Source organism: Hoplias malabaricus, chromosome 4 (genome assembly GCF_029633855.1).
Source record: "Hoplias malabaricus isolate fHopMal1 chromosome 4, fHopMal1.hap1, whole genome shotgun sequence".
In the NCBI taxonomy this organism is placed as follows: domain Eukaryota; kingdom Metazoa; phylum Chordata; class Actinopteri; order Characiformes; family Erythrinidae; genus Hoplias; species Hoplias malabaricus.
This window is the reverse complement of record NC_089803.1, coordinates 10269011-10291117: the sequence shown is the minus strand read 5'-3', so window position 1 is coordinate 10291117 and position 22107 is coordinate 10269011. Positions and strand designations below refer to the sequence as shown.

General features: G+C 38.2%; 1 protein-coding gene across 1 annotated transcript; it reads right to left on the bottom strand.

The window, feature by feature from the left end:
- Window positions 1-12670: 12670 nt before the first annotated feature.
- LOC136694907 (class I histocompatibility antigen, F10 alpha chain-like) lies at window positions 12671-21641 on the bottom strand. The gene is made up of 4 exons (XM_066668736.1): window positions 21578-21641; window positions 20192-20464; window positions 19829-20113; window positions 12671-12978 (listed from the first exon to the last, which is right to left on the bottom strand). Exons 1-4 carry the CDS (start codon window positions 21639-21641, stop codon window positions 12671-12673), a joined length of 930 nt encoding a protein of 309 aa, XP_066524833.1.
- Between the last annotated feature and the right edge of the window lie 466 nt (window positions 21642-22107).

The window sequence follows — 22107 nt, the reverse complement described above, 5'->3', positions numbered from 1 at the left end:
CACTGAAAACCATTCATAATAATGTAAATTTATTGTCATAGATGGATACTCAGAAATGCCTGTAGAGGTGAGTGACATTTTTGTTATGTCCAGTCAAAATAAGTTAGCGTTATGTTATGGGTAGTTGCATATTTCACCTACAAGGATAAATGTAATTTGCATTCAAATAATATTTGGAGCCTTTTACCTGTACATTAGGGGTGTTCAATGTTTCTGCACTGATCAGCAAATATAGCATGTTTGTTATCTGTAAGTCAAAGTAATCTTTTGTAGGACACCATTTATCTGCCCTCATCCTGAGTCTGCAGCATTTGCCTCAAGCCCAGTCAGAGGGACCCCTGAGGAACGCATGTGGAGTATTTAACGTTATCTTTATAAATATATATTATTATTATTTCTGTTGTGTGTCCACCTCAATACTATAATTAGACTTGACATTCTGATTTAAATCAACATATTTTATTGAGCATAACAACTCATAATCTCCCGTCCTTTCCCGCGTACAGCTCATAACCCCCCTTTCCTTTTCCTCCTGCTTCATCATGCGACCAATACATAACCACTTCCTAAACTTTTCTAGCTGTTTTTGCACTGTAGAGAAATTGCACCCTAATTTGCACATTGTACACATTATAATTACAATCCGTTTGTTAAGTCGTGACGTATCAACCTTGTGAAATGTCATGTGCAGGTCCAAACTGCTGCTCGTTATAGCCAAGTTAGTGATTTTGCTGCTAGACTTAAGACCTTCTAGCAGAATATTATGAACAAAAAAAAAAAAAACACGATCTGCACCAAATCTAGCTCTTTCTTTACAAACCTTTGCTACTTTATATTAGATAATCCATAGTACAACTAATTAGAACACCAGGACTGACCATGAGCGGGAGACGTCATCTACTTCCAGAGACGGAACACCAGGAGACTTGGCTCTCTTTTCTTGGTCCTTCAGCTCCCAGAGACAGAGCCATGGGAAACACAGCTCTCTCTCTCTGAGGTTCATCTGTTCCCAGAGTCTCTCTCTCCCAGAGGCGGAGCATACTGTCAATCCACACGGCAGATCACACAGATCAGAATGCCAACAACAACATTCCTTCATTTTATGTTTAATATATTACTTTTAATGAACCCCTGATCCAAGATAACAGAATTGATTGAGATGTTCGACATTATTCAAACCATAAACACATTTCTTATGAATGTATGAGAAGGCGGATCAGACCCGGAAATGGCGAAACATCTTAACAAGCAGATATTTAATTCTGTTCTAACTGCCATTGCTCTGCACATGGTTCCTGCAACTAACCCCAGCATTTGTGATTAAAAAAGCCCTCAGTAGACCCTGTCCAAAGCCTTTTCAAAAGGACACTTGATATTGAGTTCAAGACACTGCATATAAAAAAAACAGAACTGGAATACAAAAAGGTAGTATTGCACCAAATTACACTTCACGTCGTCTACATGTTAAAATAGTAGGTTTGTTTTATCTCCATATAAACAAGACCTTGATGAAAATCCGTAAACTCAATCAACATCATGAAAACTCATTAAAATCATGACAGCAGTCTTGTGTGCCACTGTGTTTGTTTACTGTAATTAATTAAATTGAACAAGAATGTAGTAGGCAATGGTGATGTCTCATCCTTAATTGAGGCACATCTCTGGAAGCCAAAACGCTATCCTTGTGCTTTAGTGTCTCTAGTCCAGGCTGTGGTGCATGCTGTGTCTTCAAGGGATGATGGCACTCATACCCACTGATACTTATACCCACTGATGTAAGAATAGGGAACAGTAAATGTAACTGTAAGCATTAAATTATTCCAGTTCCTGTTTCGGTTGCACTGTGGACTCCCTGAAGATCAGAGCCGGGCTTTAATAACTGTCATCAGGTACTGATTGATGAAGGGGGAATGAAAAAAACAGAACACATTGTATTTCCAAGTATCTCAGGTCCATTCATCATGAAGTAGTTGAGAAATTGCTGTTGTTGTTGTTGTTTAATCAGTCTGGGATGTATGAGGTGGGTAGGGGTGGAGTAAAATGACATTTGTGGTCATAAATTGTATATTTTCCAAAATGTGACACATGATTCAGTTCCTCATTTCTTCAAACTATACTTCAGCTGAACAAATGTTTTCCAACAGAAAATTCAATATGGATTTAAAAACATGATCAAACCCTCAGAGGTAAGTAATCTGCTACTTACTCAAAAACAAATACACACAGGAGCAGCTCCTTTAGACATGAATTATTCCTACTTTTACAGGTAACCAGGAATTACCAGGTGTTGTGTCAGTTCTCTGATTTTCTTTATTTATTCAAAACATAAGTGGCTTAATATTTGTATAATGATTTGTCTGGTTTTAGAGCACAGTAATTACTAATAGTTACTAGTAGTTGCTAATGTAAACGAAGGGAAAAGACAGATAAATTGATCTCATACAAATCTCCTCTTCCTGCACTGTAGGGAGTCTCACAATACTCAGAAGCACAGAAGACCACCTCCTCTCTACAACCCCTGGCAAAAATTAATTAATTATGGAATCACTCAATTCTGAGGAAAAAATTATGGAATCACCCTGCAAATTTTCATTACAAACACTAACACCTGCATCAGATTAAAGCTGCTTGTTAGTATGCAGGTAAAAAGAAGTGATCACACCTTGGAGAGCTGTTGCAACAAGTGAACTGACATGAATCATGGCTCCAACTCCAGAGATGTCAATTGAAACAAAGAAGAGGATTATCAAACTCCTTAAAGAGGGTAAATCATCACACAGTGTTGCACAAGATGTTGGTTGTTCACAGTCAGCTGTGTCTAAAACCTGGACCAAGTACAATCAACATTGGAAGGTGGTTAAAGGCAAGCATACTGGTAGACCAAGGAAGACATCAAAGCGTCAAAGACAGAAAATTTAAAGCAATACACCTTGAAAACAGAAAATGTACAACAAAACAAATGAGGAACAAATAGGAGGAAACTGGAGTCAACGTCTGTGACCGAACTGTAAGAAACCACCTAAAGGAAATGGGATTTACGAACAGAAAAGCTAAAAGAAAGCCATCACTAACACTTAAACAGAAAAAAACAAGGTTACAATGGGCTAAGGAAAGGCAATCGTGGACTGTGGATGACTGGATGAAAGTCATATTCAGTGATGAATCTCGAATCTGCATTGGGCAAGGTGATGATGCTGGAACTTTTGTTTGGTGCCGTTCCAATGAAATTTATGCAGACGACTGTCTGAAGAAAACATGCAATTTTCCACAGTCATTGATATATACATATACAGCCAAGAAACACAGCCTGTGGTCAGAGTGATTTGAAAGACGCCACAGATGTATCCTTTGTGGCTCTTAGTTACCCATAATTCTCTGTGTAATTCTTTGATTTTTTGGAGGATATTACAGTACTATTGAAAGCATATATTTAGTAGCATTTTATTTTTAATCCCAGGTGATTTGTAAAGATTTAAAGTTGAAGTGTTTAAGTTCGAAGTATGAGTTTTAATAAGAAGTTCACCAGCAGTAGCAATCTTTGACCTGAGGAGGGCAGGACACCAAAAGAATAAATAAGCCAAAATCAATCTTAAATCAAAATTCTTAGAATAAAGTGCAGAAAGTATATATTGTGATTGCAAAACAGAAAAATATATCATATATATATTTTTTCCTTTTGTTTCTGCAATTTCTTTGATTCTTCTTTTGGGTTTTTTTTTTTTTTAATTCTGAAACAAATTTCACGTGTGGGAGGATCTTAGGGGAAAGCTTGAATCTCTGTTGGTCACTGATGGGTGTTCTGAAACTGCCATCTAGGACCTAGCCACGCCTAACCTAGTCTTTAAGCCTTTTCAAAAATGTCGGAAAAAGTTTGTGTCTTCCCTGATGCTTCTGTAAAAGCAACATCTACAGTGACCTGTAGGTTACAGATGAGCATGTCCATGATGAAGAGGGTGTTGTCTTTGGGAAGTCCAAGATTGCTCCTCAGCCTGAGCGGTCCTGATTTTAGGGTGATTGTAAAAGATTACGTATCCAGATTATTCTGTAGTGTGGGGAGTCTATAATCTGGTCTTTACTCCTCTGATCTTCTCCCAGAGCAGATTGGGGGCTGCCAGATTGTGAATTATAAATATGAAACATGTTCAATATTTACAATTTAGAATCCTGTAGTGTGGGGTGGAGGCAGAAACTCGGGGGGTGAAACGCGACAGTAACATCATGCTTGAAATTTCATTAACCTATGAGAGCCACAGAACTTCTCTGTGTGTATGGAAGAAGATAAATTCATGGGTGTTGCACGAGCAAGGTGGACTACCGAGAAGGAACATAAGCTGGTGGAGCTTTGGCAACTGCATGAGTGTCTGTATGATGTGTCCTGTAAAACATACCACAACAGAAGTGACAAAGAAAGGAGTTGGGCAGAAATTGCATTAGCACTGGATTTAGCAGCTCAGTAATATATTTACTTGAACACAAGTATTTCTGCCTGACAATGTGTAAATAGGCAACTTTTTTTTTCAGCCAAAATAATAAAAACACAAAACAAGTATGAGAAAGATTTCCTTCTTATATATACTCTTTGTACCTTTGAATAATACAAATATGGACTTATAACTTTTAAACACCAGTCAGGACATCAGCAAAAATTCCAGTTTACATTGTGATGCATGTAATACTGTATTTTTTAGCTTATGAGCCATCATTTTCATTGAACACAGTAAATGATAAAATATATTTTATTGATCTTATTAATCTTTTATTGTGCCTTTATGAACAGTGCTTGGGTTCAACCACTAGTACATAATGTGCATTAATGATTTTAGTTGGCAAAGTTTTTAATTGTTTTCTATATGGAGCTAAATTAATGACAAATATTTGAATATTATATTTGTCTGAATATATTACAGTAATCTGGCCATATGTTTTGTAATCTGAATATTTTCTTTCCTAGATGTCTTCCTCAAAATCAATTAAATTATTTTCCAACTCTCCTGATGCATTACAGTACTTTATTAATGAGATTCTCCATGACAAGCTTGACAGGTATTGTCATGGTATGCACTCAGGGAGGCAGAGGTAAACGGGAGGATACTTAATTATAATGAAAAGGATACAAAAAGAATACTACAACTAGAAACAAGTAATCAACCGACAGAAAAATTTAAGACAACACTAGACATTAACCTGAACAGACCTACACAGAAAGACCCAGAAAACTAAACAGAAAGCTAAGGCTAAACCTAATCACAGAGCTAATGCTATACTGACATACTTAGAGATCTAGACACAGCGATACAAAGAAACAGAGAGACCTGGAATGACAGAAATACAGATACACTGAGGGATATGTGGAAAGCAAATGGTCGACAAATACTGAGACTCAAGAGGAGACACTGATGGGAGGGTGGAGCTACAAATCAAGGAGGGGCTAAGAAGGAGACAAGGTAGTCAGGAACAAAACAAAACAAAGAGCCATGTGCTTCTATGCAGATGACAAACAAAGGAAAAAATGACACACTATACAGGACAATTCATGACAGAAGCCGCCTCCCAAATGCGCTACTCCTGGGGTGCATAGACCTAGACCCCCTCAGGAGCTGACGAAGGAAGGGAGCCTGGAAAACAAGATGGAACAGAAACTCACAGACAGGGTCTGAATACAAGACTGGACAGGCGACTGACCAAGGGGAGCAAGAGACAGGACTCGGGACAAGACAAAACTAGAGACAGGAGACTGGACTGGAAACAGGAGGCAAGACATTGGACTGGAACATAGACTGAACTGGTGACAAGACAGAACCAGACAGAAACTGGACATGAGACAGGACAGGAGTAGAGACAGGTGACGGAACTGAGGCTGAATATTGGGACTGGACAGGGTACTGGACTCGAGACAGGACAGGAGCAGAAACAGAAGACTGACAAGAGAAACCAGGAGGAAACAAAACACTGGACTGAAATGGGGAATGGAGAGGGGACCAGGACATTTACAGGGACTATATTTTTATATAGTTTCTTTTATATAGAGTATGTAAGCCTCTGATTTCAATATATATATATATATATATATATATATATATATATATATATATATATATATATATATATATATAATGTAACAGAATTGGATAGCATTCAGGTTTCATGATTTGTACCAAAATGTGGTAATATTATTTTGGTCATGATTGCAAAGGACTGATTCAGAAATGTCAAGATTTTTGTAATTCACTCTTCAGGAAGAGTTCCTACTTTGTCCTGTCAGCCTGTTGTTAATGTTCTGTGATGTCATCACTTCATGGAGGTCCTAGTCTTAAAGACCTCTGAAACCTCCAATTAGAGTTGAGAACTAGGGATGAATTCTCCTCCCTCTGGACAAATCAGCTCATCTCCAAGGCATTGGTTTTAAAAGTCAAAGGCCAGGTTTAAAATATTGCACTCAAAATTTTTCTTGGTTCGGTTCAAAAGACAGTTAAGTTCAGTATGCAGTTCAGTTTGAGTTGAGCTATGACAAGCCCAAGTATGCTCCCTTTAACTTTTTTTAGTATACTTAATGAAAGTGCATCCTCTTTTTTCCCCCAATATTAAAAAATATATTTTCATGTAATTTTTTTTCCAGAGTCTGTGTGATCCTGGCATACATGAGGTACAGTGATAATAAATGAGTTTCTAAAAGAACTGTGCTCTTTGGTCTTAACATGTCATTTATAATGAACTAGTTTGATTATATTGACTCCAAAATGAGAGCTTCAGATTATTTATGAATGCCATCCGATGTCCTCTCAAGTCTTCACCCATCCCAAAGTTTAAAGATGACAATAAAAAAGCAAAGATTTTGAGATATTTTATCCCTAGCAAACCAAATGACCATAATCTGGACTGTCATAATCATTTCTTTTTTAGTTTATTAATAATATAAAATGACAAATCTGTCCACTATTTCTATACCTCTATATAAATTTATAGACATTCAGTTTGTCATAACTTTTTTTTTCTTTTGCCTGTTCAGTCTGTTATTTTACTCTTTTTATTGTAACTATACTACTGTGGTGTAAAATCAATGATGAATCATTGACATATCAAAGGTTATTTATGTTTCTCCCACTAGTTTTCCCACATGTTGGTTTATGGTCTATGTCCAGGAACATAACAGTAGAATATGAAGTTGTTTTATCCATTGGCACTCCATAAACAGCGTTTTGCAGGAACACCACACTTTAGCTTTTCACTCTTACTATTGATAGAGCCTTTGCTAGAAGTAGTTTTTGCTTAAATTCCTTAAATGAAGTGCTAATTTATTTGTAAAAGGTTAAAACAATGAGAAGTTAGTCTCAGCAAAAATGCTGGAATAAGCAAGAAGTTAAAACTGCGTTTTGCATGTTTATTTACACAATTTATTTAATATATTTTTATGGCTGATAAGAAATAAAGTCACTAAAATCATTAATTTCATAGAAGGAATGGGTAAAAGATTACATGAAATTCAAAGAAAAAATTCAAACTAAATAAAGCTTGAATTGTTTGCTGTCCATGACAAGCTTAAAATGAAATAATCTATCCTCAGCAAAACTGACACTAACCAATTCTCCTGAACACCACATTCCAGGTAGCATGTGCCTTACATTAAATTGATACATAAGTCTGGCCTTCACAGGAAAAGAGACAAACAAAACTATGTGTCATTTTATAAAAACGGCATAAAATCCAAGCCTCAGATCACTAAGAGAAAATCTGCCTCACTTCAATAAAACTGCCCACATTTACCTGTGATTGCACATCTTTGGCTTCATATAAGTCACACAAATTATTCAGTCCCACAGGTGTCTTTTTGAGCTATTTATTTTGAGATGATGCCAGTCTCACTGATTCTGTGATAATGTGTAATGCTTCTCTTGTTGATAAACGAGAGCTTAAGCCTTGAACACATTAATAAGACTTATTGACAGGAATACTATGTAAGAAAGTAAGAAAAAAATGAACTAATCTGGCTCACTGTTCAGTAACTCTAAAAAACTTTATTATAATAATAATATAATAAACAACAAAACTTATCACTAACAAACACAGCTTCACAATCATTTTGAAGCCATTTTGAGGAAAAATACTACATATAGTTCTTTCAATTTAACATATACGACTTCTTTAAATGATCAAAATCAACTAATGTATACAGTTAATAATTACAATTAATGGCTTAAACTTTTGTAAACAACTCAAAGAATATAATAAGACACAATAACCTTGAATAAGCAACAGGTCACCCATTCCCTTTCAACTGCAAAAACTGTTAACAATAATGCTGGCCGTTAACCCATCAGGCTTAATATGATGGACTTACCCTAAATTATTAAAAGACGTGTTAAAAAGTTTATTTATTTGAAAAATTATGCCTTTAAGGACGGCATTGTGGTGCAGCAGGGACCTGGAAGTTGTGGGTTCGAGTCCCGCTCCGGGTGACTGTCTGTGAGGAGTGTGGTGTGTTCTCTCTGTGTCTGCGTGGGTTTCCTCCGGGTGACTGTCTGTGAGGAGTGTGGTGTGTTCTCCCTGTGTCTGTGTGGGTTTACTCCGGGTGACTGTCTGTGAGGAGTGTGGTGTGTTCTCCCTGTGTCTGCGTCAGTTTCCTCCAGGTGACTGTATGTGAGGAGTGTGGTGTGTTCTCCCTGTGTCTGCGTCGGTTTCCTCCGGGTGACTGTTTCCTCCGGGGGCTCTGGTTTCCTCCCACAGTCCAAAAAAAACACGTTGGTGCAACGGCATTTGGGTGGATAATGCTAAATTTAATTAAATTTGCTAACTTTAAAAAAAAAAACTCATGCCACATTGTGTTGCTGTTGTATGTCATTTCTAGTCAAAGGACAGAGTAAAGACTGATATCAGTCTTCATAGTTTCCCAAAGAAAAAAAAAAAAAAAACGAGAAAATTTATGGGAGGCTGTGTGTGGTGAACGCAGCTCTGCTCTCGTCATTTCACTCTGGGAATATTAAATTCATTCAGTAGATCACAACTGCTGGACTGATGCTGTTGGTTTAGACTAAATGATGAGAGCATAAATATCTCACATAAGTGAACATACACTGATTCTCTCACAGCATTCTGCTGACAAAGTCTGCCTTGTTAATGGACTGAAAGTTAAAGTACAGCCTTAAAGGTCATGAAAGAATCCAAAACATCAACTCCGAACAGTCAACAGTTTTTAAGTGTACAGTGTGTCTGTTATATAGACACACATAGGTCGTTTCACTCTGTTCCTGTCTCCACAGACGTCTGTTTGTCATTACTGTGATTCCTCTGGTGTTTGAGCCAGAACACAGCATTTCTGAAATTGCTCATGAAGACAAACTGAAAAGTCTGAACAGTGGTACTGTATGTTCCAGAGCGAAGGTACACTACCACTGCAACTATTTAACATCATTACCCAGAGTGTGCCTAATCAACAATAAAGGTGACATAGGTGTAGTGGGATGTTTAAATCATCAAATCAAATTTATTTATATAGCGCTTTTCACAACTGATGTTGTCACAAAGCAGCTTCACAGAATTCCAGTAAGAGTTTACCATATAAATTCACAAATAACCTTTTTTTTTTTTTACTTTTTAAGAACATATGTTAATAATTTAGGCTAATTCCATCATATTAAGGCTGACGTGTGTTACCAGCTGGGGTTCATTTTAACACCACTGAGTAAAATTATGGAAATAAGGAATTAATTATCTGCAGGATCTCCACTGCTTCCTTTACCATCATTACCTGAAACAAAGGAGAACAAAACTGAAATTAACTTCTATTTTAAAGGCTTAAATGAGCAATCATCTGTTTTCTCTACTAAAACATATAATCATATTTTCAAAGTTTCATGAAGTTGTAGTCTGTAAATAAATAAGTTAACTCTCCACAGTGTGGGTCCCCCACATTCAAACAGCCATGATTAAAGTAGTTTTAGTCAAGAACCTCTGACACACCCAGGAGAGTAGATTTGAATATAAAGTATGTTTAATAATGTGAAAAATAATCACTAGAGGGAAATGAGTCACTGCTCTTTTAAGTCCTGCACTGGATTTGGTTTCAGTCAGAAAATCAACTATTGTTCAACAAATAAGCTCACATTTTTCCTAGTTCAATGGATTTATTATTATTCATTCAATCTGTTAAACTAAAGTTTTGATATATTTATATTATATATATATATATATATATATATATATATATATATATATATATACAAAGTACTCTTTATAAATGTTACCCAAAGGAATGTGCAATTCCCCCTAATGCCTGAAAACAATGAATTGCTACAAATGGATCAGTGTATAAACCCAGGTTTCCTCTCAACCTATGCATTAATATATTTAAAGAGAATGTAAGAATTATTATCTACCTGCTGAGACAGAAATTGGTGTGCGGAATCATTGACAGCACAGTGCCTGGAAAACAAGAGAAAGGCAACAGTATAAATATTGTATTCAGTCATAGAGTGAGGAGAGAAAAGGCCCACACAGACACAGGGAGCACACAACACTCCTCCACAGTAGGGCTGTGTCATATCATATTGTTTGCAATAATATCTTTATAAATTTTAAAACAATTTTGACATTGTGTTTGTTCATAAGTGAGTTATTTAGGCAGAGCAGCATTTTGATGGAATGAGGAAAAGAATTTGGTCCATAAAGAAGATTGACTTCAGATGTGTGGAGGTGGTTTGGTTACATATAAAATGTACAAAACACATGGTGATATGTAAGATAAGAAAGAAGCCTTTAAAAACAAAATGGGGAAACACAACTAATCTGTTTCACTACCTCAAGCAGAAGCACACAGATGAGGAAGAGGGAAATTTAAAATGCTGCCAGGTTATTCTTAGCCACAAATTATTAATATATAGCACAGTTACAATAAAACTGCACAATCCTTGGCTCTGAATTTGTGATTTTTCCTTTTTTTAATGGCTTCTGATTTTGATGTAGGTGTGAGTATTACTATGACAGCTGATGACCTGGGATTTCCTGGGAGTCTGTGGAGTTACCTCAAAATGGTTTAATAAAAATAGACAGTGAATACTGGTGAGAAGAAAAGCCCCTTAGAATGCACAATATGTCAAACCTGGTGGAGGATGTGCTACAACAGCATAAGACTACATCACGTCACTTATATCAGGCAAAAAATAAATCTAAGCTTGTATAGAAACAGTCTCATCTAAACTGGACAGCTGAGGACTGAAACAAACATAGCCTGCTCTGAAGAACCTCAGTCAGTAATTTAGGATATAAATTTGGACCAGACATAAATACATAAATCTATGGACATACTGCCATTTGTTAAAAGTTCATGCTTTTATAGGTGGTATGAAAATATGTGAAATATTCTCCTAGCACCAGCTGGGCTGTTAATAGCATTCAATCATCACTCAAATGTCATCCTAATAGAAAACTAATGCTGATGATGTGCCTCCATTCATGGCCATGATTTACCATTTTCTAATGGCTACTTCCAGCAATATGCAGGGAATGCATCATGTCACAGAGCAAAGGTCATCACAAATTGGTTGCATAAAATGACAGTGGGTTCACATTTTTATCTGGCCATCTTAATCACCAGACTTGAATCTCAGAGAATATATTTGGCATGTGCAAAATAGGACATTTGCAGCATGAATGTTCATCTAAATTTTACAGAATCCATGCAAGGAGGAATTGTTTTGAATCTATCTATCTTTCTTTCTTCTGTAGGTGCTTCATCCTAATCCAGGTCATGATGGGTCTTGGTGGACTGTATTATATTATAATAGAATAAAAATGTAGCCAGAAAGGCTTGGTAAAATTTTCAAGCTCCCATTTCAAAATACTTTAATGAATGGTCAGTTTGTTATTTATTTCCCACAATCTGCAAAACATGGTTTAAAAACAATTGAATATACCACACCATGTAAAATTCAGGTGTGTGAACCTCAGCCTTGAAACCTCAATATCAGGTAAACCTGATTAGGAAAAAACAAACAAAAATCAAGCACGCACACACTGTAGGAAGTAGTTGGCTCAGTAACAACTCCTCTGGAGGAACTTGAGCTTTAATACTTTAAGCCCTACCCCCAAACCACACCACTCCCTACACCGGGAATGAACATATTAAACTAATCTGCATCACACACATGTACAGCATCATAGAGCACACAATTGCAACATTCCCTTCCATCTATCATTAAGTATTTACATATTTAGTTGATCATAATCATCAACCCATCTTTACGCTTTTCTCGTTACAGATTTTGTTGCAGTGACCCCTTATCTTTCCATCTGTGGATCCTCCCAACTAAGAAAAGAGAAGCACCTGTGCTCACCAGAATCTTCTCAAAAAAGCCTTCCTCCCAAGGATTTCAGGCGAGTTATTTCTATATGTTAGTTCACAGTAGTAATTTTACAATATGTTTCACGTTGGGGTACATGGTTCACAAAATGTTAAAATATTTTTACTCTTTCAATTTCAATAGAGTTCACAGTGGATTTAAAAATAAGTGCTCTAGTTTTACCAATTGTCACAAATTTGAATTTGGGAATAAATTGTGAATATGCTTTCTCGCATTGTTTACATTAGCCTTTAAAAATAAAGGTTAAAACTTAGTATAGTTGCATTTTATTTAGGTAAACTTGGAAAACACAAATAAGAAAGGTTAATAATAAATATTCATGTAAAACAGAAGTACTTACCCCATTCTATAATTATTGGTCTTTGGACGGCTCTGCTTTTTACATAACAGTTGTATCCTGCTGTATCTTCCTCCTGGACGTCCACACTCTTCCTCAGCTGGTAGGTTCCATCACCATTGGGTCTGACACCTGAAGATGTTAGTAGATGATCAGGGAGTGAAGTGGTGGATCTCCTCAGATTCATCTTCAGGTTTTTGGGGTAGAAGCCCGTGGCCAGGCAGGTCAGGGTCAGCTTCTTTGAGGAAGTTTGAGATTTCTTTGCAAACACATAAACATCTGGTGGAGCTACAGAAACAACACATCAGAAAATGTGTTTTTAATTTCAAAATAAGCTTTTACAAAATTCTCCTTAGAGTAATATGTAAAACACCAGCTGTAGTCAACAATCTGAAAGTATGAGACACCATTTAGCTGTTTTAGGACACAAGTATGTTTTGGTCCTTCACAAGAGCAGTGCATCTCATCACTTAGAGCTGGTGAAAAATAACTTCTCAAAATGGTTCTTAAGGCAGAGCTGCCTTCAAGGAAGAACCAATTTGCCAACAGGCAGAGATGCACATGTTGGGTGGAGATTTTCAAATACTTCACCTAGCTCCATTGTTGGCCTGTTCTGACTGCCAGAAATTACTTTTGAAGAAATAAATGTGCAACAAATTGTTATATTTTATTACTATATGCTTAGTTTGGTTTCATAATTTGTTAGACGTGATGCTGCTAAAGAGAATGTTGATATTGGAATAAAACACTATATAAACACTCTGATGCAAGTGAAGTAGGTGTACAGAAAAAAAAAAAAAAAGACAAAGCGGTACATGATTTTTTCTACTAAAAAGGGTGTCATATATTTAGGCAGATCCACAAATATTTTGATGTTCATAAAGTTCAAATTGCACAGTAAATTCACCAGTGTGAAATCAACACTATTACAGTTAAATTAACAATGTTAGTGTAATAATTTAACGCTCTCAGTATTAAGTTAACACTAAGTTAACGGGCGGCACGGTGGCTTGGTGGTTAGCACGTTCGCCTCCCAGCGCTGGGATCTTGGGTTCAAGTCCCATCTGGGTGGAGTTTCCATGTTCTCCCCGTGTCTGCGTGGGTTTCCTCCGGGGGCTCCGGTTTCCTCCCACAGTCCAAAAACATGGAGGGTAGGTGAATTGGCTTCTCTAATAACTGTCCTGGTGTGTGAATGAATGTCTGTATGTGTGAGCCCAGATATGGATTGGCGCTCTGTCCTGGGTTAAACCCTAGTGCCCGATGCAGTCCTCCAGGTGGACGGTCGTTCCTGGTTGAGAGTACGCTGTGCGCGTTTGGCTGCCGCTTCTCGCCAGTGTGTGTGTGTGAATTGAGCGTTCTGAGCAGTGTAGATTGTAAAGCGTCCTTGGGTGTCTAGAAAGGCGCTATATAAGTGTAACGATAATAATAGTATTGATTTAAAACTGGAGAATTTGCTGTGTGCATCTGTCTACCACAGAATATTGGAGTTTAAGTTAAATTATAAATATGGGATCAAAGTGCAGACTATCATTTTCAGTTTAATTCTGCAGTTTCCGCAGAGGCAGCAATCCAATGCTATACCTTTTTCTCTGTACACCTGCTTCAAAGGCTGCAGAGTATGTTATTCATCTCTGTCTTAGCCTCTGCCTCAGAGACAGCATGTCATTCTGCAGCTTCCTCGGAGGCAGAAATCATAAACCAAGTGTGCAGGAATGTACTTCTTTAGAATCTGCCTCAGAGGTAGCAGAAATGTATTGTGTAATATTTTGCAGCTTCCTCTGAGGCAGCTAACGTGTTATTTCACTTTGTCTTAGTGCCTGCCTTTGAGGCAGCAGAGTCATACTGTAAATGTAAATGCATGTTAACCATTCAGTTTCATCCCAGTGTGTTGGCTGGTAAACACAGAAAAAGTTTGTGCTGGGTGTGATTCACTGGTTCTTGTTTGTGACCAGGGGGTGGTGGACAATAGGCAAGGCAAGTTTATGTATAGATCACCTTTCATACAAGAGCAATTCTAGGTGATTTACAGAAAAAAAGTCCATTAAAACAATTAAAATAGTGTAATAAAAAGAAATACATAAAAAAGAGTAAAAGAAAACATTAGAAACATGATTAATTAAAACAATTTAAAATTATAAAAGAAAAGAAAAGAACTAAAGTGCTGTTACAGAATAAAAGTGCAGAGTTTTTAAAACCGAGCTGTAGCTGCTCAAACAGGAATGTTTTCAGTCTCGATTTAAAAGTGTCTAAAGCGGTGCCGGAGCTAAACGCTGCCTCTCCATGTTTAGTTTTGACCTGAGGCAGGACTAACTCTAGTTCCTAAAGATCTGAGAGCTCTGCTCGGCTCATATCTCTGTAGCAGATCTGATAAATACACTTGTCCTACCCCATTTAGACATTTATAGACCAGTAATAACACCTTAAAGTCTATTCTGTAACAGACTGGTCTCCAGTGTAAGGATTTTAGGATGAGGGTGATATGATCTCTTCTTTTGCTCTGAGTGAGAAGGCTGGCAGCTGCATTTTGAATCAGCTGAAGCTGTTTAATGGTGTTTTTTGGAAGTCCAGTTAAGAGACCATTACAGTAATCAATGCTAGAAATAGAAGCATGGATAAGTTTCTCCAGGTCTGGTTTAGTCAGAAAATCTCTTACTGATGTTCTTAAGATGAAAAATGCTGATCTAGTAACCGCTTTAATACGAGACTAAAACTGAGATCTGAGTTCATTAATACACCAAGGTTGTGAGTCATTTCTTTAGATTTGAGGGCTCTCGAGTCCAGATACGCAGCCAATCTGTGTCTCACTGCAGTTCCCAAATAGAATAATCTCAGTTTTATCTTTATTCAGCTGCAGAAAGTTGTGTCTCATCCAGTTAGTGATGTGTTCAAGGCACTAATGAGTCACTGGACCAGAATTGTCTGGGGACAGGGCCATGTAAATCTGAGTATCATCTACATAGCTGTGATAGGACAGCCCATAGTCTTGTAGAATCTGGCCAAGAGGAAGCGTATATGAATTAAATAAAAGTGGACCAAGAATAGAACCCTGGGGGACACCACAGGTCACTGGCATGTTCTCAGAAAAATTATTTTCTATTTCTACAAAGTAGTTCATGCCTTGCAGGTAGGAAACTAACCACTTCAGGACTGCTCCTGAGAGTACAACCCAGTTTGTGAGTCTATTTTTAAGAATCTTATGGTCAGTGGTATCAAAAGCAGCACTGACATCAAGAAGTAATAGAAGAGATACCTTTCCAGCCTCTGTATTTAAGTGGATGTCATTAATGACCTTGATTAGAGCAGTCTCTGTGCTGTGATTAGACCGGAACCCGGACTGGAATTTGTCTAGGCTACTGTTTATGGACAAAAAACTAGTGATTTTCCTCAAAATTATTTTCCCAATGATTTTGCCAATGAATGGTAAATTAAAATTTGGCCTGTAGTTACTTATCAGAGATGATTCTAAACTTTTCTTTTTTAGAAGAAGCTTTACAACTGCAGTTTTTAGTGAGCTCGGAAAGACCCCCGACATGAGTGAGGTGTTTACAATGTGGAGTATGTCTGGTGCTATAATGTGACACACTCTTTAAAAATGTGGTTGGTAGTGACTGCAAGTGGATGGTTTGAGATAAAGTTAACTGTGTCAATTAAAATTTCACTGTTTACAGTACTGAACTCTGACATTTTAACTAAGGAGTCTTTACGAGGTGATGGAGAGGGTACACACCCGTTGTTGGATATAGATGTACTAATCGCTTATCTAATATTTTGGATTTTAGTGTTAAAAAAGTACGCAAACTCACATAGCCTATCTTTGTAGATTTCTTTGTGAATATGAAGACTCATTTAACGCCATCGGCATTCTGACTTGCAACACTCCCTCTTTTGGACATAGCCTTCCTTTTAACTGGCGCAATCTCATCCATAACACTGACAATTTTTGAATTAAAACTATTCAGCAGATCATCAACAGAGTTGGATTGTTCACATGGTGTAGTGCAAATTTTACTCATGAAAAGTATAGCTGTGCAGACTTTTATAATCCTTTTCTCAACACAAACCCTTCTGCCCATGATGACTGGTGAGGCCCACATATCAAAGAACACACAGTAATGATTTGACAATGCCAAATCACACTTCACAGTGGCTGATATGTTGATACTCTGAGATAACGACATCCACAGTGTGACCATGAAAATATGAACTCCCTGTAACATGCTGTGAAAGACCAAAAGAGTCCAATATGGTGTGTAGTTCCTTGGTAAGATTTAGTAACCCATGCCCTTTGCCACAGAATCTTTTTCTCACATTTTATATGCTGTAGATTGGCTACATTCACAGAATCTGACCTGAAATGTTCTTTCTCTCTCTGATAAGTACTAGAATGGGAGAGATTACACACACCAAGGGTCCAAACTTGTTTTGAAAACATGCACTGCTGACATCATCACTGCAGCAGTCAGGACCAGATAAACATCACTTTTCTTCGCACTTATCAGCTGACAGAGCTGTGTGGAGCTCCTGCTGGCGATGGGGCCGTGAGCAAAGCTGTCTTTCCGGGGGTCGAGTAGCTTGTCTCTTCCATTGAGGGCCTCTAGGTGGTGATGGAGCGTGATTTTTCTTAGGGGACAGCCTGGGGGACTGCAGTGGGGAAGTGGCAGTAGATGAGGGTGGAGTAGAAGCTGGGGTGGTTCTTCTTTGCACCTGAGGGCTGGCTGACAGGGAAAGTGACATCCTTGTCCCAGCTGATATCGGCTTCTCCATGGCTGCTGGGAGGTTCAGGTGGGGTGATATGGGGGGGAGGGGGAGGGTAGAGGACATGGAGGATTCCTCTTGGGGTTTTGGTGTCTCTGGCATCTGATAGAATTGGTAAATGCCACTCATGTCCAGTGTCTGCTGCTCCCTCAGGTCGTCCTTAGAGAACCTTGAGAACCTTGAGAACATATTGTTGCCTCCTACAGATAAAGGTCACTGATGTAAAATCATATGTTGAACTTACTGAGTGTGTTAAAGAGGTCATTAAAGTCGCTTTTTAAAACTTCAGACTCCTGATTGACAGTGTCATTCTTTCCAACATGTGAATAGTCCTCTTCACAGTCTTGTACTCAGTCAGTACAGCTGTTACCCCATTAACAGTGTCATCTCCAAAGACCTGGGTGTCTGCTGTAGATTTGTTAGGGTTTTGTGATCGGCTTACACTTCTGGCTCTTTCTGTGTTGTGTTCACTGTGTTCGTGATTCTCACGAAGGGCATGCAGTGGTTCAAACCTTGTAACCATCCCCACGCACATGCTCTCGTTGGGAATCAAAGCTCAAGAAACAAACTGAGTCGTGGTTCGGTGTTATAAAGATCCGCTGATATTTCATGAATTATGTGCTCCGTGTGGTGTTTGGACACTTTGAGGAACACGATGGTTTGAGTGTAGATTCACTCATTGAGTGAATCGGTTCACAAATTGAGTGAAAATTCAAATCAATGATTCAAAACATTGTTTACAAGCATGGGCTGCATGTGCTCTGACCTCATGTGCACACAGCCGCAGGGAAACACAGAGATGACACACAGCTTGCTTTAAACACTGGACTATACTTCAGAACGCATGTTTGTTACTGAAAACTGAGGAATAATGCATTAAACAAGTCACAGAACGTACTTTGGAACTCTGAAGGAACTTATTATTGAATGTTTTCTACAATGGATCGATTAATCACGGATCATTGGACATCGCAGAAAGCCATGCACAAACACATCGGAAGCCTTGATAAGAAACTGAACAAACTACACAAAATGATTTGTGGGGGGAGGGGAGGGGTGGTTGAAGTTGCCAAGGTGGCAGTACAGAGTAGGGAAGGTGGGATGATGAAGGGAGATTGTATAGATGATAAATGGAGGGGTTGGGATGACGAGTAGAGACATCCAAGATGAGGAGAAAGGAGGAAGAAGGGACAGGAGAGGAGAGACAGAAAAAAGAAGAGGAGAGAAGGGCTGCGTCTAAATGAGTGCAATGCTGTCTAACAAGTACAATTCGGAGGGAAGAAGTTGCTGCCCGTTTTCTTTTTTACTATTTTCAAAAATGCAAAATGCACTGTAGGTGAATTAGTGCCCTGGTAATGTGCAGAAATACTGCAATTTTCCAGCCTGCTTCTAATGCAGTTTAGATAAAATCATTCATTTCAAATGCAGCCTTTTAAGGCAAAAACTTGTGAGACAGCAAAGACAAAAGGCATTAGGCTCAATGCCTTACAGGAAGATGAGAAAGATGAAGACCAGGCAGGGGTGGAGACGAGAGATGAAGAGAAGGTACCTGAGCAAAGGGGAGGCAGTAGTCCCGGTGCACTTTACTGGAGCCCCGTGGCTGTTCAACCAGAGAAGGAGGAAATGGGAGGCTCAAGGCCAAATGCGAGCAGCGGAGGTAGAGAAGCAGGATAAGCCAGAGAGTTGCAGAGCTTGTAACAGTCAGAGCAGTGGGGAACCAGGCATGACAACAGTTTTATAGCTGTTCAGCCAGAGAAGGGGGAAATGGGCTCAGAGACACAAGCTGATGATGGAAGCGAAGGTCGTGATTCACGGACGCTAGTCACAGCAGGAGGAAGAGAAGCAGGAGAAGCCAAGGCTGTGTGGGAGCCAATGATCTGCAGAGCCCAGAGTTGTGAGAGAAACAGGTTGGACGACGACCAAACGCAGCTCCAAATATGAGACAGAGGATCAGTAGAAATTAACCCTGAGGCCCGCCTGGTGAGCCAATTGCAGCGAGTTTGTGACGTGAATCCTGGAGGTACAATGGGGCTTATGAAACCAACACAATTTAAAATCTGTAATTGTAACAGAATATGGTACAATTATGTTCCCTAACTGAAGGTACCGAATATGTACCCTTGAGGGTAGAACTACAGAGACTGTTTTTCTGAAAATGCAGTTATATTAGTTCTTGCCTGAAAGCAGCGATACTAATGGTTTTGCACACAAGCTCACACAGTTAGACCATTCACACCATCTTTGGTGAACAAAACTGTACAGTACCCTTTTCTGAAAGTCGACATAACTTCAAAAATAACATTCAATCATGATTCAGGTAACTTAGACAAAAAAAATAGGAAAGAAATATAAACTGTTAAGAATTTTTAAAGAAGTATCTCACATGGTCTCAGTGATTCTTTCCCATACACCATGAACTTGGTGAGCCAGTCCACACACTCCTTCTGCAGGTAACCCTTGGTGTACTGGTTCAGGATCGCCACATCGTCCCACTTCCTTTTGGTCGGCTCAGCAGCTGGAACCGGAGCGACCCAGCGCATGTTTTCATCATCAAAGGAGAGGAACTCTGATCCATCGTAGCTGTACTCATCAATGCCACTCAAATATTTTATTTTTCCATTTGTGACATCAACCTCACAGCCAACTCTCCACTGAAGAACATGAAGATCTGCAAATTATTTAAATCAAGAAGACAGTGAAAATTACAATTACAACAATGGAATGAAAAACAACAGAAGTCACTAACCTGAGTGACTGTGTCTCATTCTCTGTATCAGGATGTCCATGTTCACTTTGAACCACTGCTCTTTGCTCTTGCGAGACTGAGTGCCTTTTTCCCAGTAATCCTCCTGCATTTTCTCTCTCATCCAGTCCTGCCTGGGAATCTTCACCTGATCTTTACTGTTGTAGTAGTCGATCTCAGTACCATCCAGTAAACCCATTGCTGTGAAATCATAGATCCCTGGAAGATCCACATTTTTGGAGAGGGCAGTGTAAATGTAGTACAGGGAGTGTTTCTCTGAAAGAGAAATGGGGAAAATATCATATTAATATTGCCATCATGTGCTGAAAAATTGTATGATTGTGTCATTGTATCCAGTACAAACGTGGCCTGTTATATTTTTAGGGCAGGCAATCAAGTAAAACATGTATATATGTAATTAATCACACAGTTTGCTGTGATTAATCTCTTTGCCTCTCCTTAAGACTAAAACTTTTAATAATGGATAATAATAAATGTAATGAAATAATCAATGTAAGATCATCACAATTGGGTTATGTTGATATTGTGGTTTCAAATAGAATTAATATATATAATATAAATAGATAAGATAAATGTGTAGTGTGATGTGAATGACAAACTGGCAAGAGGAAACTCTTTTACTAATCCCAGGTGTCGTTTTGATGGTTTATACAGTTAAATGTTTATCAAGAGAGAGGTGAAATATCGCACATAGACGCTTTAATAGAGAAAATGAACGTTAGAGTGCAACTTGTGGCACAAACAATACACACCTTTAAATTCAGCAACTTCAGGAATTAAGATAGGAGGGGGAACCGGAACACTCTCTCTATGTGATGTGTGTGTGTGTGTGTGTGTGTGTGTGTGTGAGAGAGAGAGAGAGAGAGAGAGAGAGAGAGAGAGAGAGATGGTGTATGCTGGTGTCTGCGACTAAAACGTCCAGGAAGTAACTACTGAGGGTCTCCTTGGTCCACCATTACGTAAAAAATAAATAAATAAATAAATAAATAAATAAATAAATGAATGAATGAATGAATGAATGAATGAATGAATGAATGAATGAATGAATGAAATAAGATCCATTTGTATAAACGGAGTTGACGCAACTCTATTTATACGGCGCTGGGACAGACATAGTTTCATCTATTTTAATTATCACGTTCACACGTATATATCTTCAGGCATCTACATGAACAAAAGTATCCCTTTAATTAAAAGCAACCAGATGTTTTGCGCAACACAGGAGACCCCCACACTGTAAAAAGTAACATATATTAAATTTAAAATGCCCTTGTTTTTACTTTTCCTTGAGTACTTTTTTAAACTCATCAAAGTAACAGTAAATGCGCGGGAATAGAATATTTTAATACTCTTTCCACCTCTGGTTACCTCCAAGAGTAGAAACGAATTCTCCACAGAGAGAGAGGAAAAAGACCAGTGTAGACACCAGCATCTTCACTCTTTCTGATTTAGTCCCGGAGAAAGAAAGGGTCAGTTTGTCCGTTACCAGAAACAATATCTATTTTCCTGCGTGGAGGCTCGGCCAATGGGATAGCAGAGTAATTTTACGTCATCCGCTGCTGGTTGGACGGTCTAATTTTAAGGGTTTATGTTTTTTAAAGCAAGTTACGTCTTCCACAGGAACATAACTTAGGCATTTCCAGACAAGCATTATACAAATGTTCATTTGATTTGATGAAAACAGTGGGAAAATTGCATAAAATCAAGTATGATACCAGTATGATATAGTACAGTTCATAATTCACATTGAAAGAAGAGGATCATATTAAAAATCAGTAGCAATATATATATATATATATATATATATAATCTTTCACATACTAAGCAAATATATGTCCAAAAGTTGTATAAGTGCAGTCTGCTCTTCTGTGAAGGACTTACACTAGAAGCTGGAACAG

What these genes read in the sequence shown, in the direction of transcription:
- LOC136694907 (XM_066668736.1), bottom strand. Translation starts at nt 21,641, where the DNA reads ATGCTGGTGTCTACACTGGTCTTTTTCCTCTCTCTCTGTGGAGAATTC. An exon ending in ATTCGTTTCTACTCTTGGAG is followed by an intron (nt 20,465 to 21,577) that starts GTAACCAGAGGT and finishes TTTCTCTTTCAG; the next exon opens with AGAAACACTCCCTGTACTAC. An exon ending in GAAAGAATCACTGAGACCAT is followed by an intron (nt 12,979 to 19,828) that starts GTGAGATACTTC and finishes TTGTTTCTGTAG; the next exon opens with CTCCACCAGATGTTTATGTG.